This window comes from Tamandua tetradactyla, chromosome 6 (genome assembly GCF_023851605.1).
Source record: "Tamandua tetradactyla isolate mTamTet1 chromosome 6, mTamTet1.pri, whole genome shotgun sequence".
NCBI classification, from domain to species: Eukaryota; Metazoa; Chordata; class Mammalia; order Pilosa; family Myrmecophagidae; genus Tamandua; species Tamandua tetradactyla.
The window spans coordinates 5,047,291-5,071,348 of NC_135332.1; the positions used below are offsets into that span (position 1 = coordinate 5,047,291).

General features: G+C 43.1%; 1 protein-coding gene and 1 non-coding gene across 2 annotated transcripts; one reads left to right on the forward strand and one right to left on the reverse strand.

The window, feature by feature from the left end:
- Positions 1–235: 235 nt before the first annotated feature.
- On the reverse strand, positions 236–1,478 carry LOC143685777 (somatotropin). Its single transcript, XM_077162980.1, has 4 exons — positions 1,395–1,478; positions 1,044–1,160; positions 693–854; positions 236–510 (listed from the first exon to the last, which is right to left on the reverse strand). Exons 1-4 carry the CDS (start codon positions 1,476–1,478, stop codon positions 310–312), a joined length of 564 nt encoding a protein of 187 aa, XP_077019095.1. The 3' UTR covers positions 236–309.
- Positions 1,479–9,081: 7,603 nt separating this feature from the next.
- Positions 9,082–9,188, forward strand: LOC143689111 (U6 spliceosomal RNA). The gene has a single exon (XR_013178580.1). It is a non-coding gene; the product is annotated as a U6 spliceosomal RNA (small nuclear RNA).
- The last annotated feature ends 14,870 nt before the right edge of the window (positions 9,189–24,058 follow it).

Sequence of the window (24,058 nt, forward strand, 5' to 3'; positions counted from 1 at the left end):
CTGACCTGTAACTGATATGACTGCAGAGTCCACAGACTTGGGGTAGTGGGACTTCCGTGTGTAATAGAGGAGTGGCCACGTCAGCTTTGTTCTGGCCCGGGGAGAGCTGGGTCAGTTATTTTTCCCTGGCCTGGTTCCCAAGAGCCTCGGCAGGCCTTGCCAAAGCACCCTTGGGTTCATCCCCCTCTCCTCCACCATAACAGCATGGCACCTCTTCAGACAATGTGATGCAACTTTATTTTATTAGGGCAAAGGACAGCAGGCACGTGGAGTGGGACATCAGGGAGGGCTGAGAAGCATGCCTTGTGGCTAGAAGGCACAGCTGTTTTCCACAAAGCGGCGACACTTCATGACCCGCAGGTACGTCTCAGCCTTGTGCAGGTCCTTCTTGAAGCAGGAGAGCAGGCCGTAGTTCTTGAGCAGCGCGTCATCACTGCGCAAGTTTGTGTCAAACTTGTCATAGCTTTGCTTTAGGACCTGCCCCACCCGAGGGCTGCCCTCTTCCAGCTCCTGCAGAAGGGAAGGGGGAGAAGGAGAAGCCGAGTCCTGGGCAGCTCTTCCCCTCCCCATCTGCCTTTCCCCCTCCCCTCCGGAGCTTAGAGACAAGGGATGGAGGATTCAAGTGGGGAAACGAGGAGTCCGATGAGCTCTCCTGGGTCGCGGGCTCAGGGCGCCGGAAACCGGTTGCTCACCCGCATCAGGGCCTGGATGCCTTCCTCCAGGTCCTTGAGCTTCTCATAGACCCGGTCCGAGGTGCCGAACACCAGGCTGTTGGTGAAGACCCTGCTGAGGAACTGCACGGGGCCCAGCCACGACTGGATGAGCAGCAGCGAGAAGCGGAGCAGCTCCACGTCCTGCGGGGAGAGTGGGCGCTGCTGGGGGCGCGGGAGGGGCGCGGGGCTGAGGGGTGGGGAGGCCACCTGGGGCCCGGGTGCCGGCGGGGACCGCGCAGCCCCGCTGCTCCGGGGGCTCCGGGGGAGAAGGGGGTAAGGTCTCAGAAACCAGGGAGGCCCCTGTTCCCCTGCCGGGCCCCGGCCACCTACGGATCTCTGCTGGGCCTCGTCCTTGCCGGTGGGGGCCGGGATGGTCTCCGAGAAGCAGAAGGCAACCTGGGCGTTCTGGATGGAGTACCTCTGTCCCTCAGGGATGTAAGTTCGCTCCTGGGATAGGGAACGGCAGCCAGAGGTCTGAGCCAGTGCGCGGTTCTCACCGCTACCCAGCTTGGAACCCCCCACCCCACCCCCACACTCCGCCGCCCTGGGGTTTATTATGCTTCTTTGATAACATCTTCACTTGGATGTTTTTAAAACCCTGAACTTGTTAGTTTCCTCCCAGTACTCCCCATTCCTGCCCGCCCCCTACCCCAGCCCCAGGCCCATTCCTCGGAAGCTCACAAACTCTCTGTAGGTGTCTGCGGCCAGCTGGTGCAGATGCTGGGCTCGGAGCACGGCGTTGGCGAACAGGCTGGACAAAGGCATGGCGGGGAAGGCGCCCACCTGCCGAGACCCGGGCAGGCAGAGCAGGGCGAAAGCCAGGAGCAGGGAGGGCTGGGAGCCTGCAGGGAGACTCCGGGTGAGGGAGGGGTCCCCCGAGGGTGCAGCAGCACTTCCAGCTGCTCCCTGTCCCGGGGGGCTTCTCCTGTCTCCCCTTTGACCTCTCAGCGACTGGGAACATTTTAAACCTGGCCAGGTGTCTGGGCCCACATTCGGAAGCCCCAGACCCCAGAGGGCTAGTGTCACGGTCCCATCCACAGGGCCGGCCGTCTCCCTCTGTACACACCCAAGCATTTTCGAGTTGCTTACCTGCAGCCATCGCAGCTGGGTGAGCTGTCCTCAGGACCCTGAGTGGTTTCTGGAGCTGGGTTCTGGGATCCTGGAATTGGTCTTTTGCAGGCCCTTTTTATACCCTGGCCCCTTCTCTCTCCACCCAGCCCCCACCTATTTTTTTTCCTATACATTTATACATGATGGGCTGTGCTGATGGATAATTTAGAATCTCTTCCCACTCATCCTGTTCCCGCTCCTCTCCTGGGGTCATGTCCCCTGGGCTTGTCATCTTCCCTCCCGATTGCCGTCAGCCCCGTGACGCTTGTGCACACACTGGGTCTCGGCTAGAGAGAGCCCATCCAATCTGTCCCCTTTTTAAAGAAGTAAGAGCCGATTGAGTCCAGGATTTGTGGGTTTGTCCTCTGGGATGAGGAGGGTCTAACCTGATCCCCCAAAGGAGGGCTGTGTTAGGATGGCTGCTCACATGGGAGCTGTGCAGACCCTTCTCCATTCTCCATCCCTTATCCTCCTCCCTATACTATTCCCCTCCATGCCCCAGAGAGAATGTGTGTGTTGGGAAAGATTCTGGGGTTTCTGGACACAGTTTAGCGTCCCCACCATCCCCCTTCCCGGTTGGGCCTGGGGCAGCTGGGTGCAGTGCTAACACTGCCCACTAGAGGGGCACTGACCCTACACAACAGCCCTTCCCTTTAGGACCAAAACTTAAGAATTTGCCCCTGCTCCTCAGGACCCTCCACGGAGATGCACAGCAAGAAGCAGAAATCCCGGGAGCAGACATGGATGACATGTGCTTCTCCTGCAGAGAATCTCAAATTTGGAAGAGCCCTTGGGAGCTTGAGCCTCCTTCACAGTGCTGGGGAGTCTTGTAGCCTCCAACTCTCTTTTCTCCTCCTCTTTATAGTCAAATGGAGCTTATCAGGTAGCAGAGAGCTCTGCTACGCATTCTCACAGTTGACCCCACGCCCATCCCATGTAGGGAATATTATTACCCCCTTTTGCAGAGGAAGAGACCGAGGCGCAGAAGAGACTGAACTAGCTCAGTCAAGGTTGCAGATTTCCAGTCTTGCTCTTTCCCTACATCATGTTGCATCATCCAAAGCCTTTTCTCCAAAGCAGACTGTGCTGGTGCCTCTCAGTTATTTTAACTTCTAAATCACTCGGAATACAGGAATCCTGTCCCTAACCTAAAGGGCATTTTGCTTCATTTTGTCCTTGGCTAAGGCACAGCGTGTTCTCTCTCATTTCCCAAGTTAGAAAGGTCCTAAGACTCGGGACTGCTTGGGCCTTGCCACCTGACCCTCCAGACATTTTTTGGACCAGACGGTAGAACTTCCATCGTTTCCCAAAATATTGTTCAAACGGCTCTGTTTCATTCTCAGCTGGGGAGGGTTCTCCGGGAGCTGGTCTCCAGGCAGGACTGTGGAACGCTCATAGTAGGTTTGTAACCGAAAAATCAGGATTTAAGGGATGATTTTGATTACTGAATCATTATATATATATTCCTTTATGCTTTCTGATATACTGGAGTAAACAGAGGGAAATTCTTGAAATCTTTGAACTGCCTTGATCTCTAATAACGATTGGATAGCCTTTATCTTCTGCCTCTGTGATTGTAAAAACCTTGTGACTAACCTTCATCTGTACCCAGTTATCCAGTTTTTCAAATACTTTAGAGTTTTCTAATCACTAAAGACAGCCCCTAATATTTATTAATGAAGGATCTTGGGTTAGCCCAGAACCAACCCTCCCAAATCCGAAGTCATCTTGATAACAGAGACAGGATCTAACCAAAATGGGCCTGCCTGACACGTGCAGTAGCTTAGACTTTAGCCTACACGTCACCTATACCTCATTCTACTATTTTCTTCCATACGTTCTCTAAGCATGCCATCAATCTGTGCATGCTCAATAATTAGATCGCCTCTAATTACATCAGCTGGGGCTACTGTGCTCATTATCCTAAACCCTGCCCATCTTTTTCTCTAATAAAACTATCAGAATTACTGCAGTTCAGAGAGACAGATTTTGGGCCGCTAGGTCATCTGCTGTCCTGCCATGTGCCTAACAACAAATTCTTTCTCTCTTTGAAACCCCGGTGTCTCAGAAATTGATTAATGAGGACGTCTGGCAAAAGAATCCATCGTCTTTATCTTGTAGCAATTTGGCAACCCAGATGAGATGAATGCCCGAGGCTCTGGAGCCCCAGCAGAGCAGGTGAGCCAGGTGGCCCAGCCTTTTGCCGCAGCTGGACTGATTTTAGGCTGGAGGCTAGGCAACCGGGATTCTCTGTTCTGCCAGCACTCCAGAAACTTTGGGCACCTTAAAAAGCTTCAGAGAGAGAAACCGTTTCTAGTTCCATGTCCGGACAGCTGACTGAGTGAGTGGGTCAACAAGGAGTGAAAGTGGATCAGGGAGTGTTCTAGTTTGCTAGCTGCCGGAATGCAATATACCAGAAAAGAGTGGCTTTTAAAAAGGGGAATTTAATGAGTTGCTAGTTTACAGTTCTAAGGCCGAGAAAATAAAACAAGTCTATAGAAATGTCCAATCTAAGGCATCCAGGAAAAGATACCTTGGTTCAAGAAGGCCGATGAAGTTCAGGGTCTCTCTGTCAAGTGAGAAGGCACATGGCAAACACAGTCAGGGCTTCTCTCTCAGCTGGAAGGGCACATGACGAGCAAGGGGTCATCTTCTAGCTTTCTCTCCTGGCTTCCTGTTTCATGAAGCTCCCTGGGAGGCATTTTCCTTCTTTATCTCCAAAGGTCGCTGGCTGGTGGACTCTGCTTCTCGTGGCTATGTCGTTCTGCTTTCTCTGAATCTCTCTCTCCAAAATGTTTCCTCTTTTATAGAACTCCAATAAACCAATCAAGACCCACTCAAATGGGTGGATACATGTCATCCTCTAATCCAGTTTAACAACCATTCTTGACCAAATCACATCAACCAGGGAGATGATCTCATTACAGTTTCAAATATACAGTATTGAATAGGAATTATTGTACATTTATGAAATGGGATTTATATCAAAACATGGCTTTTCTTAGGGGGCATACTTCCTTTCAAACCAGCACAGGGAGTAAATGTGGTTGTTCGAGTCCCCTTGACGGAGGCCGGGGTCACGCTGCCAGGACGGTCCCCTGTGCTCTCATCCCTGCGCCTGTTTTCTGGGTACTGCACTGTACAGAGTTTGAAACCCTGACCTAAATTTGTCCGTTGAGTATAATCCTAAAAAATAATCCAACAATTAATTAGTATTTAATGAAATTAAGTAGGCCCATTTAAGTGCTAGCCAGTGTGTTACCCGAGTATAATAAGAGTTTAATGCTTGCTTAATTGGTACTTGGTGTGCTTCATCTAGTTACTAATTGGTATGTTTTTTAAATAAAAGTGTTAAGTGTTTGTTTAAATTTGCTGATTTGTGTGTTCGTGCTCTTGTATTGGACAAATGTTGCTAACTGGTTAGTGATTACAGAAATTCTTTAAAAAGGGAACCTTTGGACTGTATTGAAAATTGAAAAGATTTTAGGTATGAGTCTATAAAAAAGGGTTTGTATCTGTAACATAATCTGACTTCAAAATGATTTAAAATGAAAATACCACCATTGTTAAAGATATAACAGTTAAAATTGTTCTGTAAAAATAAAAAAAGGCAAAAATGGAATGAGAGAATATATCCAATCCTTCATTTGTCCCCCTCAAAAGTATTTCTGTGTTCCTGTTTCTTGTGTAACTAATTTTCTACTCTGTCTGTCTGTCTGCCTGTTCAATATATATTCTCGTACCTCCGGGTGGTAACAGCAAATTAATAAGAAAGTTCTTAAAGAGCGCTATTTGAACTGCTTAGAAATAACTAGGCACCTGATATAAGTATATAAATAAATAAATCGGGACTCTGAAATAAATAGAAAAAACTCTTAAATGGCAAGATTCAAATACCTTAGTTTTGTAATTATTGTAAACAAACCTGGACATAGGAAGAAAGCACCCCTGTAACTTCCTTAAGGCAGCAGGAAACTGTCAAAGAACTGCCTCTGGAAAAAGCAAAGCCCTTTTCCAGTGATGCTGGTCACAGCTTCTAGTAAAATAAATCTAATAACTGGAAATAGTTAAAGAAGGGCATAGGAACTCTCAAAATTCTAAAAGCCAGGCTTCATTCTGTCTGTGCAACCTATCCCTGCCCCCAGGCCTAACCGCCTAAAGCAATCCGAGGAATAGGGGAGGGCTAGGCACAGAAAGTTGGGGGAGATGTGGTTTAGAATTCTTTTATTACTGCCTGGAACTTAGAAATGATAAGCATTAAAAAATGCTACAAAATAGGCTATGTGTGTTAATATTATTTTTTTCCCCAATAATACCTTTGCAATGATAACGATAGCAATCAGATCATTATTAAAATATAAATAGCTTTCGGATAGGAGTAACTGAATAAAATCCAATTACCAAATTTCAGTATGTAAAATAAAAGATCATTGAGAGATAAGGAAACATTTTCCTGGATTTAGGCTTGGAATAAATTAAAAAATTGCAGTATATTTTCCAGAACTTGATAGTGAATGTACTTCTAAAACTGTAATGTTAAAATATGAAGATAAGGAGATTTTTTCAACTTCTGATAAAAGGAATTTTATGATAAAATTTGAATTTTACAAATGTGATTTTATTCTGTTTGGGTGTGTTCTCCCTAAAACTATATAAGCTTACTGATAAAATAAGCTAGTATTATAAACACATTCTCAAAATTCCTCTTAAAATTATCTAACTAGATAGGTTAAGTTATATAAACTGAGCAATGTACCTGGTAATAATGACACCTTATATAAAGTATAATAAAATTTAAAATATGCTAATGCTTCAAATGTATTCCATTTAAGAAATCAATTTAGTAAGAAATATAAATAGATTTTTTTATAACCTTTATTACCATTACCTGGATTTCAAAGAACCTGGCTTTTGGTTACTTGGCCATTGGTTTCCTCAGTATGTGGAAGAATTTGAATTTGTAGTGGCTTTGTTAATGTCAATCAGTATATTTTGTTAGTAAATGCTGTCATAAATAGAGAAAACCTAATTCTTAGCTTCAAAGAGTTTATATTCTTGTTAGAATATACCAGTACTAGGAGATAGTATAAGACAGTAGGAATAAAGAAATAAAGTGCTGGAAGAATTTAAAAGGCTGATAGCTAAAGAATGGTTTAAATTTGCATCTGCACTGATCTTTCTCCAAAATGTTTCCTCTTTAAAGGATTCTAGTAAATCAAGACCCATCTTGAATGGGTGGAGTCGCATCTCATCTAATTGAAAGTCACACCCAAGATGGAAAATATTAGTAGTCAGTGAGAGGGAGGGGTAAGGGGTATGGTATATATATATGAGTTTTTTTCTTTTTTCTTTTTATTTCTTTTCTGGAGTGATGCAAATGTTCTAAAAAAATGATCATGGTGATGAATATACAACTATGTGATGATATTGTGAACCATCGATTGTACACCATGTATGGAAAGTTTGTATGTTAAGAATGTTTGTGTTTGTATGTTGTTTTATCAATAAAAAATATTTTAAAAAATTAAAAAAATGGCTTAAGAAGACCTCATAGAAGAGACGATACTTATAAGCCTCTAAATAAGAAAGTAGCATTTAAATAAATAGAGCTATGAACTTTATTTTTTAGAAACCATAACTTGATTTTGTGAATTAACATATTCCTGGTATTATTTAGAAGTTGGAAATAATGTTGAGGAAAAAAATGAGTTTTTTTTCTGGATATAAATCCCTTGGATATCAAAAGCCTTACTATATTTCAAACTTAGGGCTTTTCTGACATTTGAAGGTAGTGCTGGATTGGACTGAGAGATTTTAGGTATATTGTAAAGTAATCATTTGTGTATTCTGAGTATAAAGTATATAAATGCCTGGCTGTGTTCCAAACCCAAGCATAAATTTCTTCTGTCTTCCATTATTTTGTAGTATTTATGTCTCTTCTCACCTTCTTAAATACTGTTATTGGCAGGAAGTATGCAGGTTCAAAACCTTTGTGAATTTGTCATCAAATTTATTTCTGATTAGGTGCAGTCTGGATAAATAAAAACTATTTTTTTTTATGGAATGGATATGGAAGGTGATAGAAAGTTTAACAAAATGGATTTTGTTTGTTATAGTCATTGCGACTATAAGCTCTGAATGAATGTAGAGAGATGTAAAAAAGGAGTTTATGAAAGTGAATTCTGTCTGTTCTAGTCAGTGCTGACCAAAATTTAATGTCTGTTTATCATATTTCAAAAAAGAAAGGTTTTGTGTCAAGCCAGGTATTCAGATAAAAGTTTTCTCCCTGTTAAAATAATGTGGATTGTTAGTCTGCTCTTAATATAAAGTTTTATAAAGTTTTTCTTACTCATTTGAGTACTCTGTCTAGAAAACAAAGGTTTTACATAATAATAATACCCTTGCTAATGTTTATTAAAACAAGTCTTTTCACTGTTAAGGGAAAATTGTTACAAATAATTTGTTGTTTCACCTTGTAAAAGTAAGGTGCTAAAATAGTTTAACATATTGCATAGGAGGTGTTTGGGAAATATTAGAGTGGTTAAAAGGGATTTATTTATTTTTATATTTATTTTTAACCACTCTAATATTTCCCAAACACCTCCTATGCATTATGTTATTATTAATTATTGCTGGTTAAATTTCTATAGGTAAAATATTATTGATATGTTTAGAGATGGTAAAAAATTACTAAAAAGTTGACAATGTTCTTACTATCCATGTTATATCCTGATACTAATCTATATGATGTTGATGATATGTTGCTGTTAGTCATGGTTTAGTTATTCTTTAAAGAGCCACAGATCATAGAAACAGGCAGGTTTACTTGTCAGCTGCACTGCTTTGCTCTAATACTTCTCTAAAAGTATATGTGGTCAGCTATAGGTGAGAGCTCCATCTGTAACAAGGAAAGACTTTAAAAGAAAGGCAGGACAAATATATAAATTATATTTTATCTGTTAATTAGCATAATTCTGGTAAATGGGTAAAAGTGAAAGAAAGCAAAATCTCTGCTATGGTTTGTAAATATAAAACAACTGTCTAACAAAATGGGATATGTGCATTCATCATTCACCACCCTGACTTGAGCAGTTGGCCTCCTTAGGGCACTGGCTATGATGGGATCTCTTCCCCTCCTCTTTTGGACCCTTTCTGCTGTATAAATAATAAAGTGGTCATTACTTGAGAAAAACAAACAAACAAACAACTGTCTAATGTTTTATTTCTGAAAGTAGCTTCATTTAAAAATGCTTATAAAGTGCTCGCTTCGGCAGCACATATACTAAAATTGGAACGATACAGAGAAGATTAGCATGGCCCCTGCGCAAGGATGACACGCAAATTCGTGAAGCGTTCCATATTTTTGCACTTTAAAAAAAAATGCTTATAAAAATTAAAGCCCAGACTATAAGCTTTAACTTTTATCTTTAAATTCTGAAATGCTTTACTCTTTGTATAGCTTAGTGCTTCCCTGGACTTTAAGTGTCTGTACGACATCCGAGACTTAGATTTAGTCCTCCACTCCTGAAAAATCAGCATAAGTCCATACAGCAACTGTTAAAAAAATAAAAAAAAGATAAAATCCAATTAGAGGGCGGGCCACGGTGGCTCAGCAGGTAAGAGTGCTTGCCTGCCATGCCCAAGGACCCGGGTTCGCTTCCCGGTGCCTGTCCATGTAAAAAAAAAAATCCAATTAGAGAGGTGATGAAATTGATCTGGTTAAAACTAAGGTAATCAATATGCAAAAGACAATACACACACACAAAAACCACAATAATGTTTGTATTTTAAAACTTTAACTTTTGTGTGAGAGAAAAAGAAGACTGAAAAGACAAAAAGAAAAATTTTGTCCAAAATTTAAATTTTCTGTAGCACACTATCTAATTTAATCTGTCTAGTCAGTTAATTTAAACAACTTAATTCAGTTATATTTGATATAGAACCTGGAATTAGGGATAAAATCTTAATATTCTGTACAATTTAATGTTATGCCATGATGCATATCTGAATATTTGGGGCAGAAAATGAAAAAGTATTTGCAAAGTCCCTTGAGGGACTGGAAAAAATAGAACAATTAAACATCCCCACCTGGGGAATTCCTGACATTTTCTGAAGCAAGAGGGACTCCCAATTTAATAAGCCAAGGCCTCAATCCTTTTTTTTTTTTTTAAAGGTACACATCATCTCATAGTTAAACCTTTATTTGTTTCTCTCATTCAACCATCACCTATCTTTTTAAATTAATTTTTAATTTTTTTTGAAATGCAATTTTTTTATTAATTAAAGAAAAAAAGAAATTAACACAACATTTAGAAATCATTCCATTCTACATATGCAATCAGTAATACTTAACATCATCACATAGATGCATGATCATCATTTCTTAGTACATTTGCATTGATTTAGGAAAAGAACTAGCAAAACAACAGAAAAAGATATAGAATGTTAATATACAGAAAAAAATAAAAATAATAGTAAAAAAAAGAAAAAAGACAAACAAACAAACAAACAGACAAACAATAAAAAAAAAAACCCTATACCTCAGATGCAGCTTCATTCAGTGTTTTAACATATTACTTTACAATTAGGTATTATTGTGCTGTCCATTTTTGAGTTTTTGTATCTAGTCCTGTTGCACAGTCTGTATCCCTTCAGCTCCAATTACCCATTATCTTACCCTGTTTCTAACTCCTGCTGGTCTCTGTTACCAATGACATATTCCAAGTTTATTCTCGAATGTCGGTTCACATCAGTGGGACCATACAGTATTTGTCCTTTAGTTTTTGGCTAGACTCACTCAGCATAATGTTCTCTAGGTCCATCCATGTTATTACAGGCTTCATAAGTTTATTCTGTCTTAAAGCTGCATAATATTCCATCGTATGTATATACCACAGTTTGTTTAGTCACTCGTCTGTTGATGGACATTTTGGCTGTTTCCATCTCTTTGCAATTGTAAATAACGGTGCTATAAACATTGGTGTGCAAATGTCCGTTTGTGTCTTTGCCCTTAAGTCCTTCGAGTAGATACCTAGCAATGGTATTGCGGGGTCGTATGGCAATTCTATATTCAGTTTTTTGAGGAACTGCCAAACTGCCTTCCACAGTGGTTGCACCATTTGACATTCCCACCAACAGTGGATAAGTGTGCCTCTTTCTCCATATCCTCTCCAGCACTTGTCATTTTCTGTTTTGTTGATGATGGCCATTCTGGTGGGTGTGAGATGATATCTCATTGTGGTTTTGATTTGCATTTCTCTAATGGCCAGGGACATTGAGCATCTCTTCATGTGCCTTTTGGCCATTTGTATTTCCTCTTCTGAGAGATGTCTGTTCAAGTCTTTTTCCCATTTTGTAATTGGGTTGCCTGTCTTTTTGTTGTTGAGTTGGACAATCTCTTTATAATTTCTGGATACTAGACCTTTATCTGATATGTCGTTTCCAAATATTGTCTCCCATTGTGTAGGCTGTCTTTCTACTTTCTTGATGAGTTATTTGATGCACAAAAGTGTTTAATTTTGAGGAGCTCCCATTTCTTTCTTTCTTTCTTCAGTGCTCTTGCTTTAGGTTTAAGGTCCATAAAACCGCCTCCAATTGTAAGTTTCATAAGATATCTCCCTACATTTTCCTCTGTTTTATGGTCTTAGACCTAATGTTTAGATCTTTGATCCATTTTGAGTTAACTTTTGTATAGGGGGTGAGATACGGGTCTTCTTTCATTCTTTTGCATATGGATATCCAGTTCTCTAGGCACCATTTATTGAAGAGACTGTTCTGTCCCAGGTGAGTTGGCTTGACTGCCTTATCAAAGATCAAATGTCCATAGATGAGAGGGTCTATATCTGAGCACTCTATTTGATTCCATTGGTCGATATATCTATCTTTATGCCAATACCATGCTGTTTTGACCACTGTGGCTTCATAATATGCCTTAAAGTCAGGCAGCGCGAGACCTCCAGCTTCGTTTTTTTTCCTCAAGATGTTTTTAGCAATTCGGGGCACCCTGCCCTTCCAGATAAATTTGCTTATTGGTTTTTCTATTTCTGAAAAATAAGTTGTTGGGATTTTGATTGGTATTGCATTGAATCTGTAGATCAATTTAGGTAGGATTGACATCTTAACTATATTTAGTCTTCCAATCCATGAACACGGTATGCCCTTCCATCTATTTAGGTCTTCTGTGATTTCTTTGAACAGTGTTTTGTAGTTTTCTTTGTATAGATTTTTTGTCTCTTTAGTTAAATTTATTCCTAGGTATTTTATTCTTTTAGTTGCAATTGTAAATGGGATTCGTTTCTTGATTTCCCCGTCAGCTTGTTCATTACTAGTGTATAGAAATGCTACAGATTTTTGAATGTTGATCTTGTAACCTGCTACTTTGCTGTACTCATTTATTAGCTCTAGTAGTTTTGTTGTGGATTTTTCCGGGTTTTCGACGTATAGTATCATATCGTCTGCAAACAGTGATAGTTTTACTTCTTCCTTTCCAATTTTGATGCCTTGTATTTCTTTTTCTTGTCTAATTGCTCTGGCTAGAACCTCCAACACGATGTTGAATAATAGTGGTGATAATGGACATCCTTGTCTTGTTCCTGATCTTAGGGGGAAAGTTTTCAATTTTTCCCCATTGAGGATGATATTAGCTGTGGGTTTTTCATATATTCCCTCTATCATTTTAAGGAAGTTCCCTTGTATTCCTATCTTTTGAGGTGTTTTCAACAGGAAAGGATGTTGAATCTTGTCAAATGCCTTCTCTGCATCAATTGAGATGATCATGTGATTTTTCTGCTTTGAGTTGTTGATATGGTGTATTACATTAATTGTTTTTCTTATGTTGAACCATCCTTGCATGCCTGGGATGAATCCTACTTGGTCATGATGTATAATTCTTTTAATGTGTTGTTGGATTCGATTTGCTAGAATTTTCTTGAGTATTTTTGCATCTATATTCATTAGAGATATTGGTCTGTAGTTTTCTTTTTTTGCAATATCTTTGCCTGGTTTTGGTATGAGGGTGATGTTGGCTTCATAGAATGAATTAGGTAGCTTTCCCTCCACTTCGATTTTTTTGAAGAGTTTGAGGAGAATTCATACTAATTCTTTCTAGAATGTTTGATAGAATTCACATGTGAAGCCGTCTGGTCCTGGACTTTTCTTTTTAGGAAGCTTTTGAGTGACTGATTCAATTTCTTTACTTGTGATTGGTTTGTTGAGGTCATCTATTTCTTCTTGAGTCAAAGTTGGTTGTTCATGCCTTTCTAGGAACCTGTCCATTTCATCTAAATTGTTGTATTTATTAGCGTAAAGTTGTTCATAGTATCCTGTTATTACCTCCTTTATTTCTGTGAGGTCAGTAGTTATGTCTCCTCTTCCATTTCTGATCTTATTTATTTGCATCCTCTCTCTTCTTCTTTTTGTCAATCTTGCTAAGGTCCCATCAATCTTATTGATTTTCTCATAGAACCAACTTCTGGTCTTATTGATTTTCTCTATTGTTTTCATGTTTTCAATTTCATTTATTTCTGCTCTAATCTTTGTTATTTCTTTCCTTTTGCTTGCTTTGGGATTAGTTTGCTGTTCTTTCTCCAGTTCTTCCAAGTGGACAGTTAATTCCTGCATTTTTGCCTTTTCTTCTTTTCTGATATAGGCATTTAGGGCAATAAATTTCCCTCTTAGCACTGCCTTTGCTGCATCCCATAGGTTTTGATATGTTGTGTTTTCATTTTCATTCACCTCGAGGTATTTACTAATTTCTCTTGCAATTTCTTCTTTGACCCACTCGTTGTTTAAGTGTGTGTTGTTGAGCCTCCACATATTTGTGAATTTTCTGGCACTCCGTCTATTATTGATTTCCAACTTCATTGCTTTATGATCCAAGAAAGTGTTGTGTATGATTTCAATCTTTTTAAATTTGTTAAGACTTGCTTTGTGACCCAGCATATGGTCTATCTTTGAGAATGATCCATGAGCACTTGAGAAAAAGGTGTATCCTGCTGTTGTGGGATGTAATGTCCTATAAATGTCTGTTAAGTCTAGCTCATTTATAGTAATATTCAGATTCTCTATTTCTTTATTGATCCTCTGTCCATTGATGAGAGTGGTGAGTTGAAGTCTCCAACTATTATGGTATATGTGTCTATTTCCCTTTTCAGGGTTTGCAGTGTATTCCTCACGTATTTTGGGGCATTCTGGTTCGGTGCATAAATATTTATGATTGTTATGTCTTCTTGTTTAATTGTTCCTTTTATTAGTAGATAGTGTCCTTCTTTGTCTCTTTTAACTGTTTTACATTTGAAGTCTAATTTGTTGGATATTACTATAGCTACTCCTGCTCTTTTCTGGTTGTTATTTGCATGAAATATCTTTTCCCAACCTTTCACTTTCAACCTATGTTTATCTTTGGGTCTAAGATGTGTTTCCTGTAGACAGCATATAGAAGAATCCTGTTTTTTAATCCATTCTGCCAGTCTATGCCTTTTGATTGGGGAATTCAGTCCATTAACATTTAGTGTTATTACTGTTTGGATAATATTTTCCTCTACCATTTTGCCTTTTGTATTATGTACATCATATCTGATTTTCCTTCTTTCTACACTCTTCTCCATACCTCTCTCTTCTGTCTTTTTGTATCTGACTCTAGTGCTCCCTTTAGTATTTCTTGCAGAGCTGGTCTCTTGGTCACAAATTCTCTCAGTGACTTTTTGTCTGAGAATGTTTTAATTTCTCCCTCATTTTTGAAGGACAATTTTGCTGGATATAGGAGTCTTGGTTGGCAGTTTTTCTCTTTTAGTAATTTAAATATATCATCCCACTGTCTTATAGCCTCCATGGTTTCTGCTGAGAAATCTACACATAGTCTTATTGGGTTTCCCTTGTATGTGATGGATTGTTTTTCTCTTGCTGCTTTCAAGATCCTCTCTTTCTCTTTGACCTCTGACATTCTAACTAGTAAGTGTCTTGGAGAACGCCTATTTGGGTCTATTCTCTCTGGGGTGCGCTGCACTTCTTGGATCTGTAATTTTAGGTCTTTCATAAGAGTTGGGAAATTTTCAGTGATAATTTCTTCCATTAGTTTTTCTCCTCCTTTTCCCTTCTCTTCTCCTTCTGGGACACCCACAACACGTATGTTTGTGCACTTCATGTTGTCCTTCAGTTCCCTGATCCCCTGTTCAAATTTTTCCATTCTTTTCCCTATAGTTTCTGTTTCTTTTTGGAATTCAGATGTTCCATCCTCCAATTCACTAATTCTAGCTTCTGTCTCTTTAAATCTATGATTGTAGGTATCCATAGTTTTTTCCATGTTTTCTACTTTGTCCTTCACTCCCATAAGTTCTGTGATTTGTTTTTTCAGTTTTTCTATTTCTTCTTTTTGTTCAGCCCATGTCTTCTTCATGTCCTCCCTCAATTTATCGATTTGGTTTTTGAAGAGGTTTTCCATTTCTGTTAGTATATTCAGCATTAGTTGTCTCAGCTCCTGTATCTCATTTGAATTGGTTTGTTCCTTTGACTGGGCCATATCTTCAATTTTCTGAGCATGATCCATTATCTTCTGCTGGTGTCTGGGCATTTAATCAGATTTCCCTGGGTGTTCGACCCAACAGGTTGAAAGATTTTTCTGTGAAATCTCTGGGCTCTGTTTTTCTTATCCTGCCCAGTAGGTGGCGCTCATGGTGCTCGTCTGTCTGTGGGTCCCACCAGTAAAAGGTGCTGTGGGTCCTTTACCTTTGGAAAACTCTCGCTGTGGGGGAGGGTCGCAATTCGACTCTCCCAGCTGGCCCGGGGATCTGCTCGCGGGGAGGGTCGCCCGCCTGCGCGGCTTGGGGGGGTGCTTGTCCAAATTTCCCAGCAGGCCCGGGGATCCGCGTGCTGGGAGGGTCGCCAGCTGCCGCGGCTTGGGGGGAGTGCTTGTCCAAATTTCCCAGCCGGCCCGGGGCGCCAAGTGTGGTTGGGGGGCGCCAGCTGCCATGGTTTGGGGGATTGCACCGTTCCCAGCCGGACCGGGAAGCCACGTGTTTGGAAGGGACCCTGGTCGCCGTTCTCTGTGGCTTGGGGATCTCCGATCCAATTCTCCCAGCTGGTCCGGGGGGCCGCGCGTCGAGGGGGGCCGCCAGCCACCGCGGCTTGAGGGAATCGCCTGTCCAATTCTCCCAACCAGCCCGGGAAGGAGGGAGGGAGGGACTCCATCAGCCTGCCGCCCCCTCCCGGGGAAGCCCGCGCCCCTCGGCAATCTCACCGGAGCAGGTTCTCCCAGCCAGTCAGCCATTCCAGAATGGGGTACGCTGTCTTCTTGGTCTCTGGCGTGGCTCCAGGGGCTGTTCTGTATCATTTCTGCTTCCCTAGTAGCTGTTCTGGAGGAGGAACTAAGACCCGCGCGTCTTACTAAGCCGCCATCTTCTCCAGAAGTCTGCGTATGCTCGGTCACCACATTCCCGTCGGCTTTATCCGAAGCGTGTGTCTAAATTTTTTTTAAATACTAAGAAAATACCAAACGCAAACATTTGTAACTGTTTGATCATTCCATTCTACGTATATAATCAGTAATTCACAATATCATCACATAGTTGCATATTCATCATCATGATCATTTCTTGGAACATTTGCATCTATTTAGAAAAAGAAATAAAAAGAAAACAGAAAAAAGTTCATACATACCATAACCCTCACCCCTCCTCCTCATCGATCACCAGCATTTCACTCTAAATTTATTTTAACATTTGTTCTCCCTATTATTCATCTTTATTCCATATGTTTTACTCATCTGTTGATAAGGTAGATAAAAGGAGCATCAGATGCAAGGTTTTCACAATCACACAGTCACATTGTGAAAGCTATATCATTATACAATCATCTTTAAGAGACATGGCTACTGGAACACAGCTCTACATTTTCAGGCAGTTCCCTCTAGCCTCTCCACTACATCTTGACTCACAGGTGATATCTACTTATTGCATAAGAATAACCTCCAGGATAACCTCTTGACTCCGTTTGGAATCTCTCAGCCATTGACACTTTATTTTGTCTCATTTCACTCTTCCCCCTTTTAGTTGAAAAGGCTTTCTCAATCCCCTGATGCTGAGTCTCAGCTCATTCCAGGATTTCTGTCCCACATTGCCAGGAAGGTCCACACTCCTGGGAGTCATGTCCCATGTAGACAGGAGGAGGTGGTGAGTTTGTTTGTTGTGTTGGCTGGAGAGAGAGGCCACATCTGAGCAACAAAAGAGGTTCTCTTGGGGGTGACTCTTAGGCCTAATTTTAAGTATGCTTGACCTATCCCAAGGCCTCACTCTTGAAGCTTGCCCTTATGAAACTTGAAAGATTTAGGAGGCAAAAGGGTGAAAAAGAAGAAAAGTAGACCAGGAAATTTAAAGTGAGCGAGTTTATTTCTGCGCTCCCGGGTAGAGCTCACTGCATCCAAGATGGAGAGAGGTGAGTCCGCACGTGGGCTTCAGTGCGGGCAGCTTTTAAGGATGGGGGTCAGGTAACATCCGGAAGGGGCGGTTCATTAGTTCTGGAAGTCAGGTTGGGAAGGGTGACACAGCCTCTGCAGCTCCAGCTGCAGTGCCTTTCCCCGTTCCCCCGACCTAACAAAACTTATTTCTGCAATAGTAAACTGAGCCTACTTATAATTAACACCTAGTGTCATCTCCAGAAAATCTCTGCTGTTGCTCAAATGTGGTCTCTTTCTAAGCCAAACTCTGAACTACTCCCCTATGTAGGACATAATTTCCAGGGGTTATAAGCCTGGCCCTGGTATCATGAACCATAACTGGCCCTGGCATCGTAAGCCATAACTGACCCTGGCATCATGAGACGTAATTTCCAAGGATGAGCCTGGCCCTGGGATCATGGATTAACTGGCCAAATGGGGGAAAAGAAATAAAGTTTCAATGACTCAAAGATTTTAAATCAAGTCAAGAGATCATTTTGGAGGTAACTGTTACGCAAGTTTCAGCTAGATATTGCAGATTGCCACAATATGGTATATCCCAACAAACAGTATTCCTGGAAACCCTGAAAGAGATGCTGCACTCTATAAAATTTTACTTATTAAGTTTGCTTTTCAGGGACTTAAAACCTTCAAATTGTCCCAATACCAGAGAAGCTATGAAACCCAGAAATAATGGACTCCCCAAGAACCACAGCCAGTTTTCATCTCTTTGCCCCTTAATGACAACATCCCTTTTCAGCCTTGAAGTCATCACCCAAATATTCCTCAAGTTTGAGGGATCATTATCAAATGAGAGGGAGGAATTGTAGCTGAGTAATCAGTTTTTATGGGATGATTTTAAATTACTGAATCGTTACATAGGTTATATAGGTTATAGATATTCCTTTTTGCTTCTGGTATATTGGAGTAGACAAAGGGAAATTCTTGAAATCTCTAAATTGTAATCCAGCTGCCTTGATCTCTGTTATTGATTGTATAGCCCTTATCTTGTGTCCCTGTGATTGTAAAAAAGCCTTGTGACTAACCTTTATTTTTACCCAGTTATCCAGTTTTTCAACTTTAGAGTCTTGTGATCACTAAAGACAGCCCCTAATGTTTAGTCATTAAGGGTCTTGGGTCAGCCCAGAACCAATCCACCCAAGTCTAAAATTATCTTTTTTTTTTTCCAAAATTATCTTGATCACCGAGATGGGATCTAACCAAAATGGGCCTGCCTGACATGTGCAGGAGCTTAGACTTTAACCTACATGTCCCTATACCTCATTCCGCCATGTTCTTATGTACATTCTCTAAGCATGTAATCAATCTGTGCATGCTCAATAATTAGATCACCTCTAACTACATCATCTGGAGTCACTGTGCCCACCCTGCCCACCATTTTCTCTAATAACACTATCAGAATTACTGCAGTTGAGAGAGACAAATTTTGGGCTAGTAGGCCATCTGCTCTCCTACTGCACACCTAGTAATAAACTCTTTCTCTCTTTGAAACCCCGATTTCTCAGGGACTAGTTATTGAGCACATCAGGCAAAGAATTCATGGCCTTTGTCTGCTAATAGGATGTCACTGAAATCTGAGGCTCTGAAGAAAGTGGGACATGTGGAAGGCAAGGACAACCCTCTCCTCTCCTTCTCCCGGCTCCATCAAAGAGGAGAAGCCAGGTGGGAAAGGAAGGAGAGTCCCTGAACCCCATAACATCTTCTGCCTTCTCTGCCACCTGGGGGATGTGGCACTGATGTAGAGCCATCCATGATAGAGGTTTTTGCCCAAGACTGGGGACTTGCGTGTAGACCTTTGGGGGACACCTCTGGCCTCCCCTAGGAATCAGGGCAGTAGGAGCCAGGACAGAAGGAACCAGAGTTGGGGGTGGTTGTATGGTCACATGACATGGGCACCAATGAGGTGTGTCTGTGGCTTCCTACCAGGTAGGTTACTGCCAAGGACAGGTGGGACCAGCCAGGGGAGGGTGGGGAAGGATGTCTCCCCTGATCACACCCACTTTTGTCCAACTCAGAACTAGGTTGGCACAGAAGACTCTGGGGAACCCTGAGGATACATTTTGCATCTTACAAAAGGTTATCATGGCAACCACCAGAACCAAAGTGGGAAGAACTGAAGGGTGTTCTTGTGGGGTGGTGGTGGAGTTGGTGGCCGTGGAAGTTGACAATCCTTTTCTCTGATCTAGACCCTTTCAGGGCCTACATTGATGGAGACCACATACTTAGCCGGTAGAGACCACATATCGTTGGTAGAAGATTAGATTTGAACTAGATTTGGGATTTTCCCTGCAGTGCTGGGAAACTGGTTGCCCTTTGGCCTGCCAGTCCTCTTGGGCCCAGTAGCCCTCTCTTGGTGAGCCACTTGCCCAAGCAATGGCCTCTGAGCGGCTGGTGGGCAGAGGTCATGATCAGTATCTCCCCCAAACATCTTGGTTTTGCTCAAGCACACCTCTATGATAACTTGGGATCCATAAATTTTTCTCAATGTGCTTAGAAGCCTTTAATATTTCCAAACTTAACCATCTCTGGGATTCTCTATACCAACTGCGGAAGGTCACAGACCTGCTCTTGGACCTAAAGTGGCCTCTTCCAGCCTTTGAGAACCCCTCTTAGGTTCAAGTCCCCAGGGTCTGGGGCAATCTCATATTCAGAGCCATACCCACCTGACCTTAGGGATGGCTTCAAAAGGACTGGTGGCTACCCTTTCGTTCATTCACCTTGCCCACTTGAAGCCCATACTTCTAGCTTCTAGCTCTCTCCTGCCTTCTGTGAGGTCAGAGGTTGTTGATGCACTCAGGACTGCTCTACCTCCTCTTCGCTTCCTACATCCTTTACATGAGTCTTAGCATCAAGCTGATCACTCAGCAGAGAGAATAGTGTCTGAGGATTCCCAAGGGCTTTTCCAGGGGAAGTGGGGAAGGAAATCAACATTTCTGAGTGTACACCATGTGCCAGGCCCTCTACTGGACAATAGGGAGTGTGCGCACATTTCCTAGCTGAGGACCCTGAGGCTCAAAGAGATAAAGTTGGTGATCCCAGCTCCTGTGATGGCTGCCCAAGACCCATGGTCTTCGCTCCTGTCTCATAAAGCCAGCAGTGCTGCTGGGTGTGGACAGAACTTTCCTCAGTACAAAGCCAGTGAGACAGGGATCAAGTCCGGGCACAGAAAATGTTCAACGAAGGGGGAGGGAGGGATTGGGGAACTGAATGCAAGTAACTTCAGCCCCCAAATGAGGCATCCACAGCACTAAAAAAAGAGGCAGAAAAAACAACCGATGTAGCCTGATTTAGTGAACCAAGCCACACTGTCCTTCACATTTGTATTGCACGTTTCAATGTACATCGTGTTTTCACTTCCTTTATCTCATTGGACCCTTGAATCTGCCACATGATGAGGCCAGAGAGTTCAGGCATGGAGGGAGGGGTTTGGGGGCTAGGGGGTGAGGGGGTGGGGCAGACACTCTTGTGTATTGCTGGGGTTGTAATTTATACTGGTTGAGAAATTCTGGAAAATCTGGAGGTATGTAACAATCTTTACAACAGGACCTGCTAATTTCCACTTTGGAGGACTATTTTCCAGGGAGGCAGCCCCATTTGAAAAAGCAGTAATAAGTAAAGTGCAGTCATAGGAAACTCAGGCACGTTCCTGATGCCCTCAGCTAGAAATAACCTCTTCCTTCTTTTACCTTGGCCTGCAGTTATTTGTGGACACCTTATTTCCCTTAGTGGATTGCAAACTCTTTGAGTCTGGATTCATTCATTCATTCATCCATTCACTCATTCTCTTATTCATGTATTAACATATTCATTATGTTATGCCCATACCATGTGCCATACATCGTTCCAGGCCAAACGGGCATACCTAGGTGAACAAAAAGTATGATCCCTTCTCTGCTGGAACTTACAGTCTGCTGAGGAGAGAGACAGTAGCAGCAAGCAAATAATGTATAATGGTAAAATATATACAGTCTTTCATATGGTGAAAACAGCCATGAAGGAAACAACTAAAATAAAGAGGTGAGAGGATAGCCTGGGGAGTGGGACGATTTGGAAAGTGGGTACAGGAACTCAACAAGTGTCTGCCAGTGTAGACTGAATGAATGGAAGTACAATGCCAAGGAAAGCACTCAAATACCCAGCCAGCTGGGAATGGTAAGGCAGACCATGTTGTGTCTTGATGTCTTGCTACTAGTATAGTTACTTTTAAATAACAAGGACCGGAACTTGCAATTCATGGCAATATATACATGGAAAAAGAGTTGCATGAAAGAAGTAGAATAAGGCAGTATGATGTTCTGGTTTCAAGTACATACAAATATTCTATTCAAAATCAGATCTTGCAAAACCTTAGCACTGAGCGGGACCTCAAGGAGCGTCTAGCCTTCCCTCCTGCCATGTGGAGAAAGTGGTGTTAAGGTCAAAGCGAAAAATGTCTTTGCTTTTTTTTTTTTTAATTTGAAAATTGCTTTAGGGTCCGTCTGGATGTGTTTTAACAAGCTGCAATATGATTAAATTCAAGACTTAAGGCTCAGTGATTTTAGTTCTCAGTAAAGTTACTGAACTTTCCAAGTGAAGTTTTTTTGGGTGGAGAGGGCAGGTAGAGTGTCCCAAGGGAAAGGTGTTTTTTTGTTTTTTGTTTGTTTTTTGCAACTGAGTTGACAGTGGGACCTGAGAGTGAGCCCGTAACCAGGAGCAGCTTGGAGACCTGGGGCACACCCAGGAATTTCCTGGACTCCTGGCCGGGAGCCCAGCTGCTGACATGCGGTACCGCCTTCCTGATGGCCTGAGGCCCTGCACAAAATTGGCCTGACCGCCTGCTCAGGGAGTCACACTCCCTGCTGGTGACAACCAAACACAGCAGTTTTTTGGGCTCTGTTTTGTTTTGTTTTTCTCTCACCTCTGATTCTGCTGGAAAAATACCCAGACCCAGGGGTCCAGAGCACCCGGACCTGGCAGCACCTGCAGCGAGAGGGCCGGAAGTCAAGCTAGAATGGAGGAACCAGCCTGCGCTTAAACCAATGTCCCAAGGGACCCGGCTGGATTCCCCCAGTGGGCAGTGGGGCATGTGCCCACGAAGGGGGCCTCGGGCTGCACTCTGGGGAAGGAGAGGGGCGGGCAAAGGGCTCCGGGAGAGAGGGTTCAGTGGCAAGGCCTCTCAAGGGTGCTGGGGGAGGGGTGCACCCATCCCCTCCCTCCAGCCCCCCACACCCCCAGCCCCAGCTTCCGAACTCGTGAACAAGGGTAAGAGCAGATCTTTTCAAGTCCAGACCTGTGAAGATGGCCCAAGCTGCCCCCCGATTCCCACCTTCCCCCCACCGCCCACTCTTCCTCCAGTTCAAGGTCTATGGCTGCAAAGCCTTTCAAGGGAGGCACCGGTGATGCCGTGGAAAGAGTGCTGGGTTTGAAGACAGAAGGTCTGCGTGTGACTTTTGGCCAAAACAATAGCCTTTCGAGCCTTGATTTCCTCATCTATAAAATGGGGATAACCCTATCCCCTGCTGGGCTAAGCCGGGGCTTAAGCAAGATCATGTAAATGCATATGGAGGTGCTCAATCAATATCTGTTGGTCCCAGTAAGAGCATTTAGCTTGCGTTCTGTATCTTGATGGTGGTGGTGGTCAAACAGCTCGATACACCTGCTGAAATGCCTACACCTGAATGTCAAGAGGAACCATCAACTACACCATATGGTAATTTACAAAATAAAGCATCTGGTTCAATTTTATGACGCTCCTTTCACAGCTAAGGCAGCTGACACCTGAGACGCTCATTGTTCCCGTCACTGTCACCCAGCGTTGTTTCCACCGCCTCCGCTCACAGGTCTGGGGACCCACAGCCTGTAGGGCGGACACGATGGCACAACATTTAGTCTAAGACCCAAAACAGCAGCCTGCAGCACGGAGGGGCTCTAGATAAGTCCATGAGGCAAATGCCCTTTGGGGGCGTCCCATGGATGGGGCAGACCTGGCTGCTCAGATGATTCTGTCAACCAATACTTGAAAGGCTTCGGGAAACTCAGGTTTGCAGACGTGTCAGGGAGCCAAGGCCTTTTAGTAGAGCCAAGGCCTCCCCCCACCCAGGGCAGCCCCGAGCAGGGGGAGACCCTGCTGGGGGGAGAAGTGAAGACTCTCCCCAAGCCTCTGCCCTGGCCCCTCCTGCCCAGGGTCCCCGGTGGAGAGAGGAGGACAAAATTAGCGGCACTATGCAAAGCAGCAGGAAAGTAAGGGCTCCAGCTCAGTGGAGACAGATGCCAAAACAAGCCTGTTCCTTGGCAGCCCAGAGATCGTGGAGGGAACAGGGCCAGGCTCAGCCTGGCCCCAGGGAGGCCCCATGGAGTGACAGAGGGATTGAATTCCCGCGTAGGGGATGCCTCACCCACCAGCCCCGACACTCCTTTCCAGGGGAAATCTGGTTAAAACTGGTTAAGGGAATTCAGAGCATGAATGGCAAGAGAGTTGTTTTGGGGTCCCCCCAAAGTCAGCGGGAAGCGGAGGGCGGCTTGGCTTGTGAGGGAGGCGTTGTACCTGGAGGCTAATCGCGTTTGAGCTCCCAGCTCTGACCTGCTCCCAACAAGACCCACAGCTGGTGATCGGGGCCCTAATTTGTAGGGCCTTAGGGACGGTTTTGGGGGGGCCCTTGGGGGCTCTGATGTGATGCTGGGAAAGTCTGAAGTGGTCGCCTGACGAAGGATCCCCCAAACTTTACCACCACACTGCACAGCCTCCCTCTTAGGAATCTGTCTTGCATGACTCCGGGTCATATTAAAAAAAAAAGTCCCAGACTCGGGG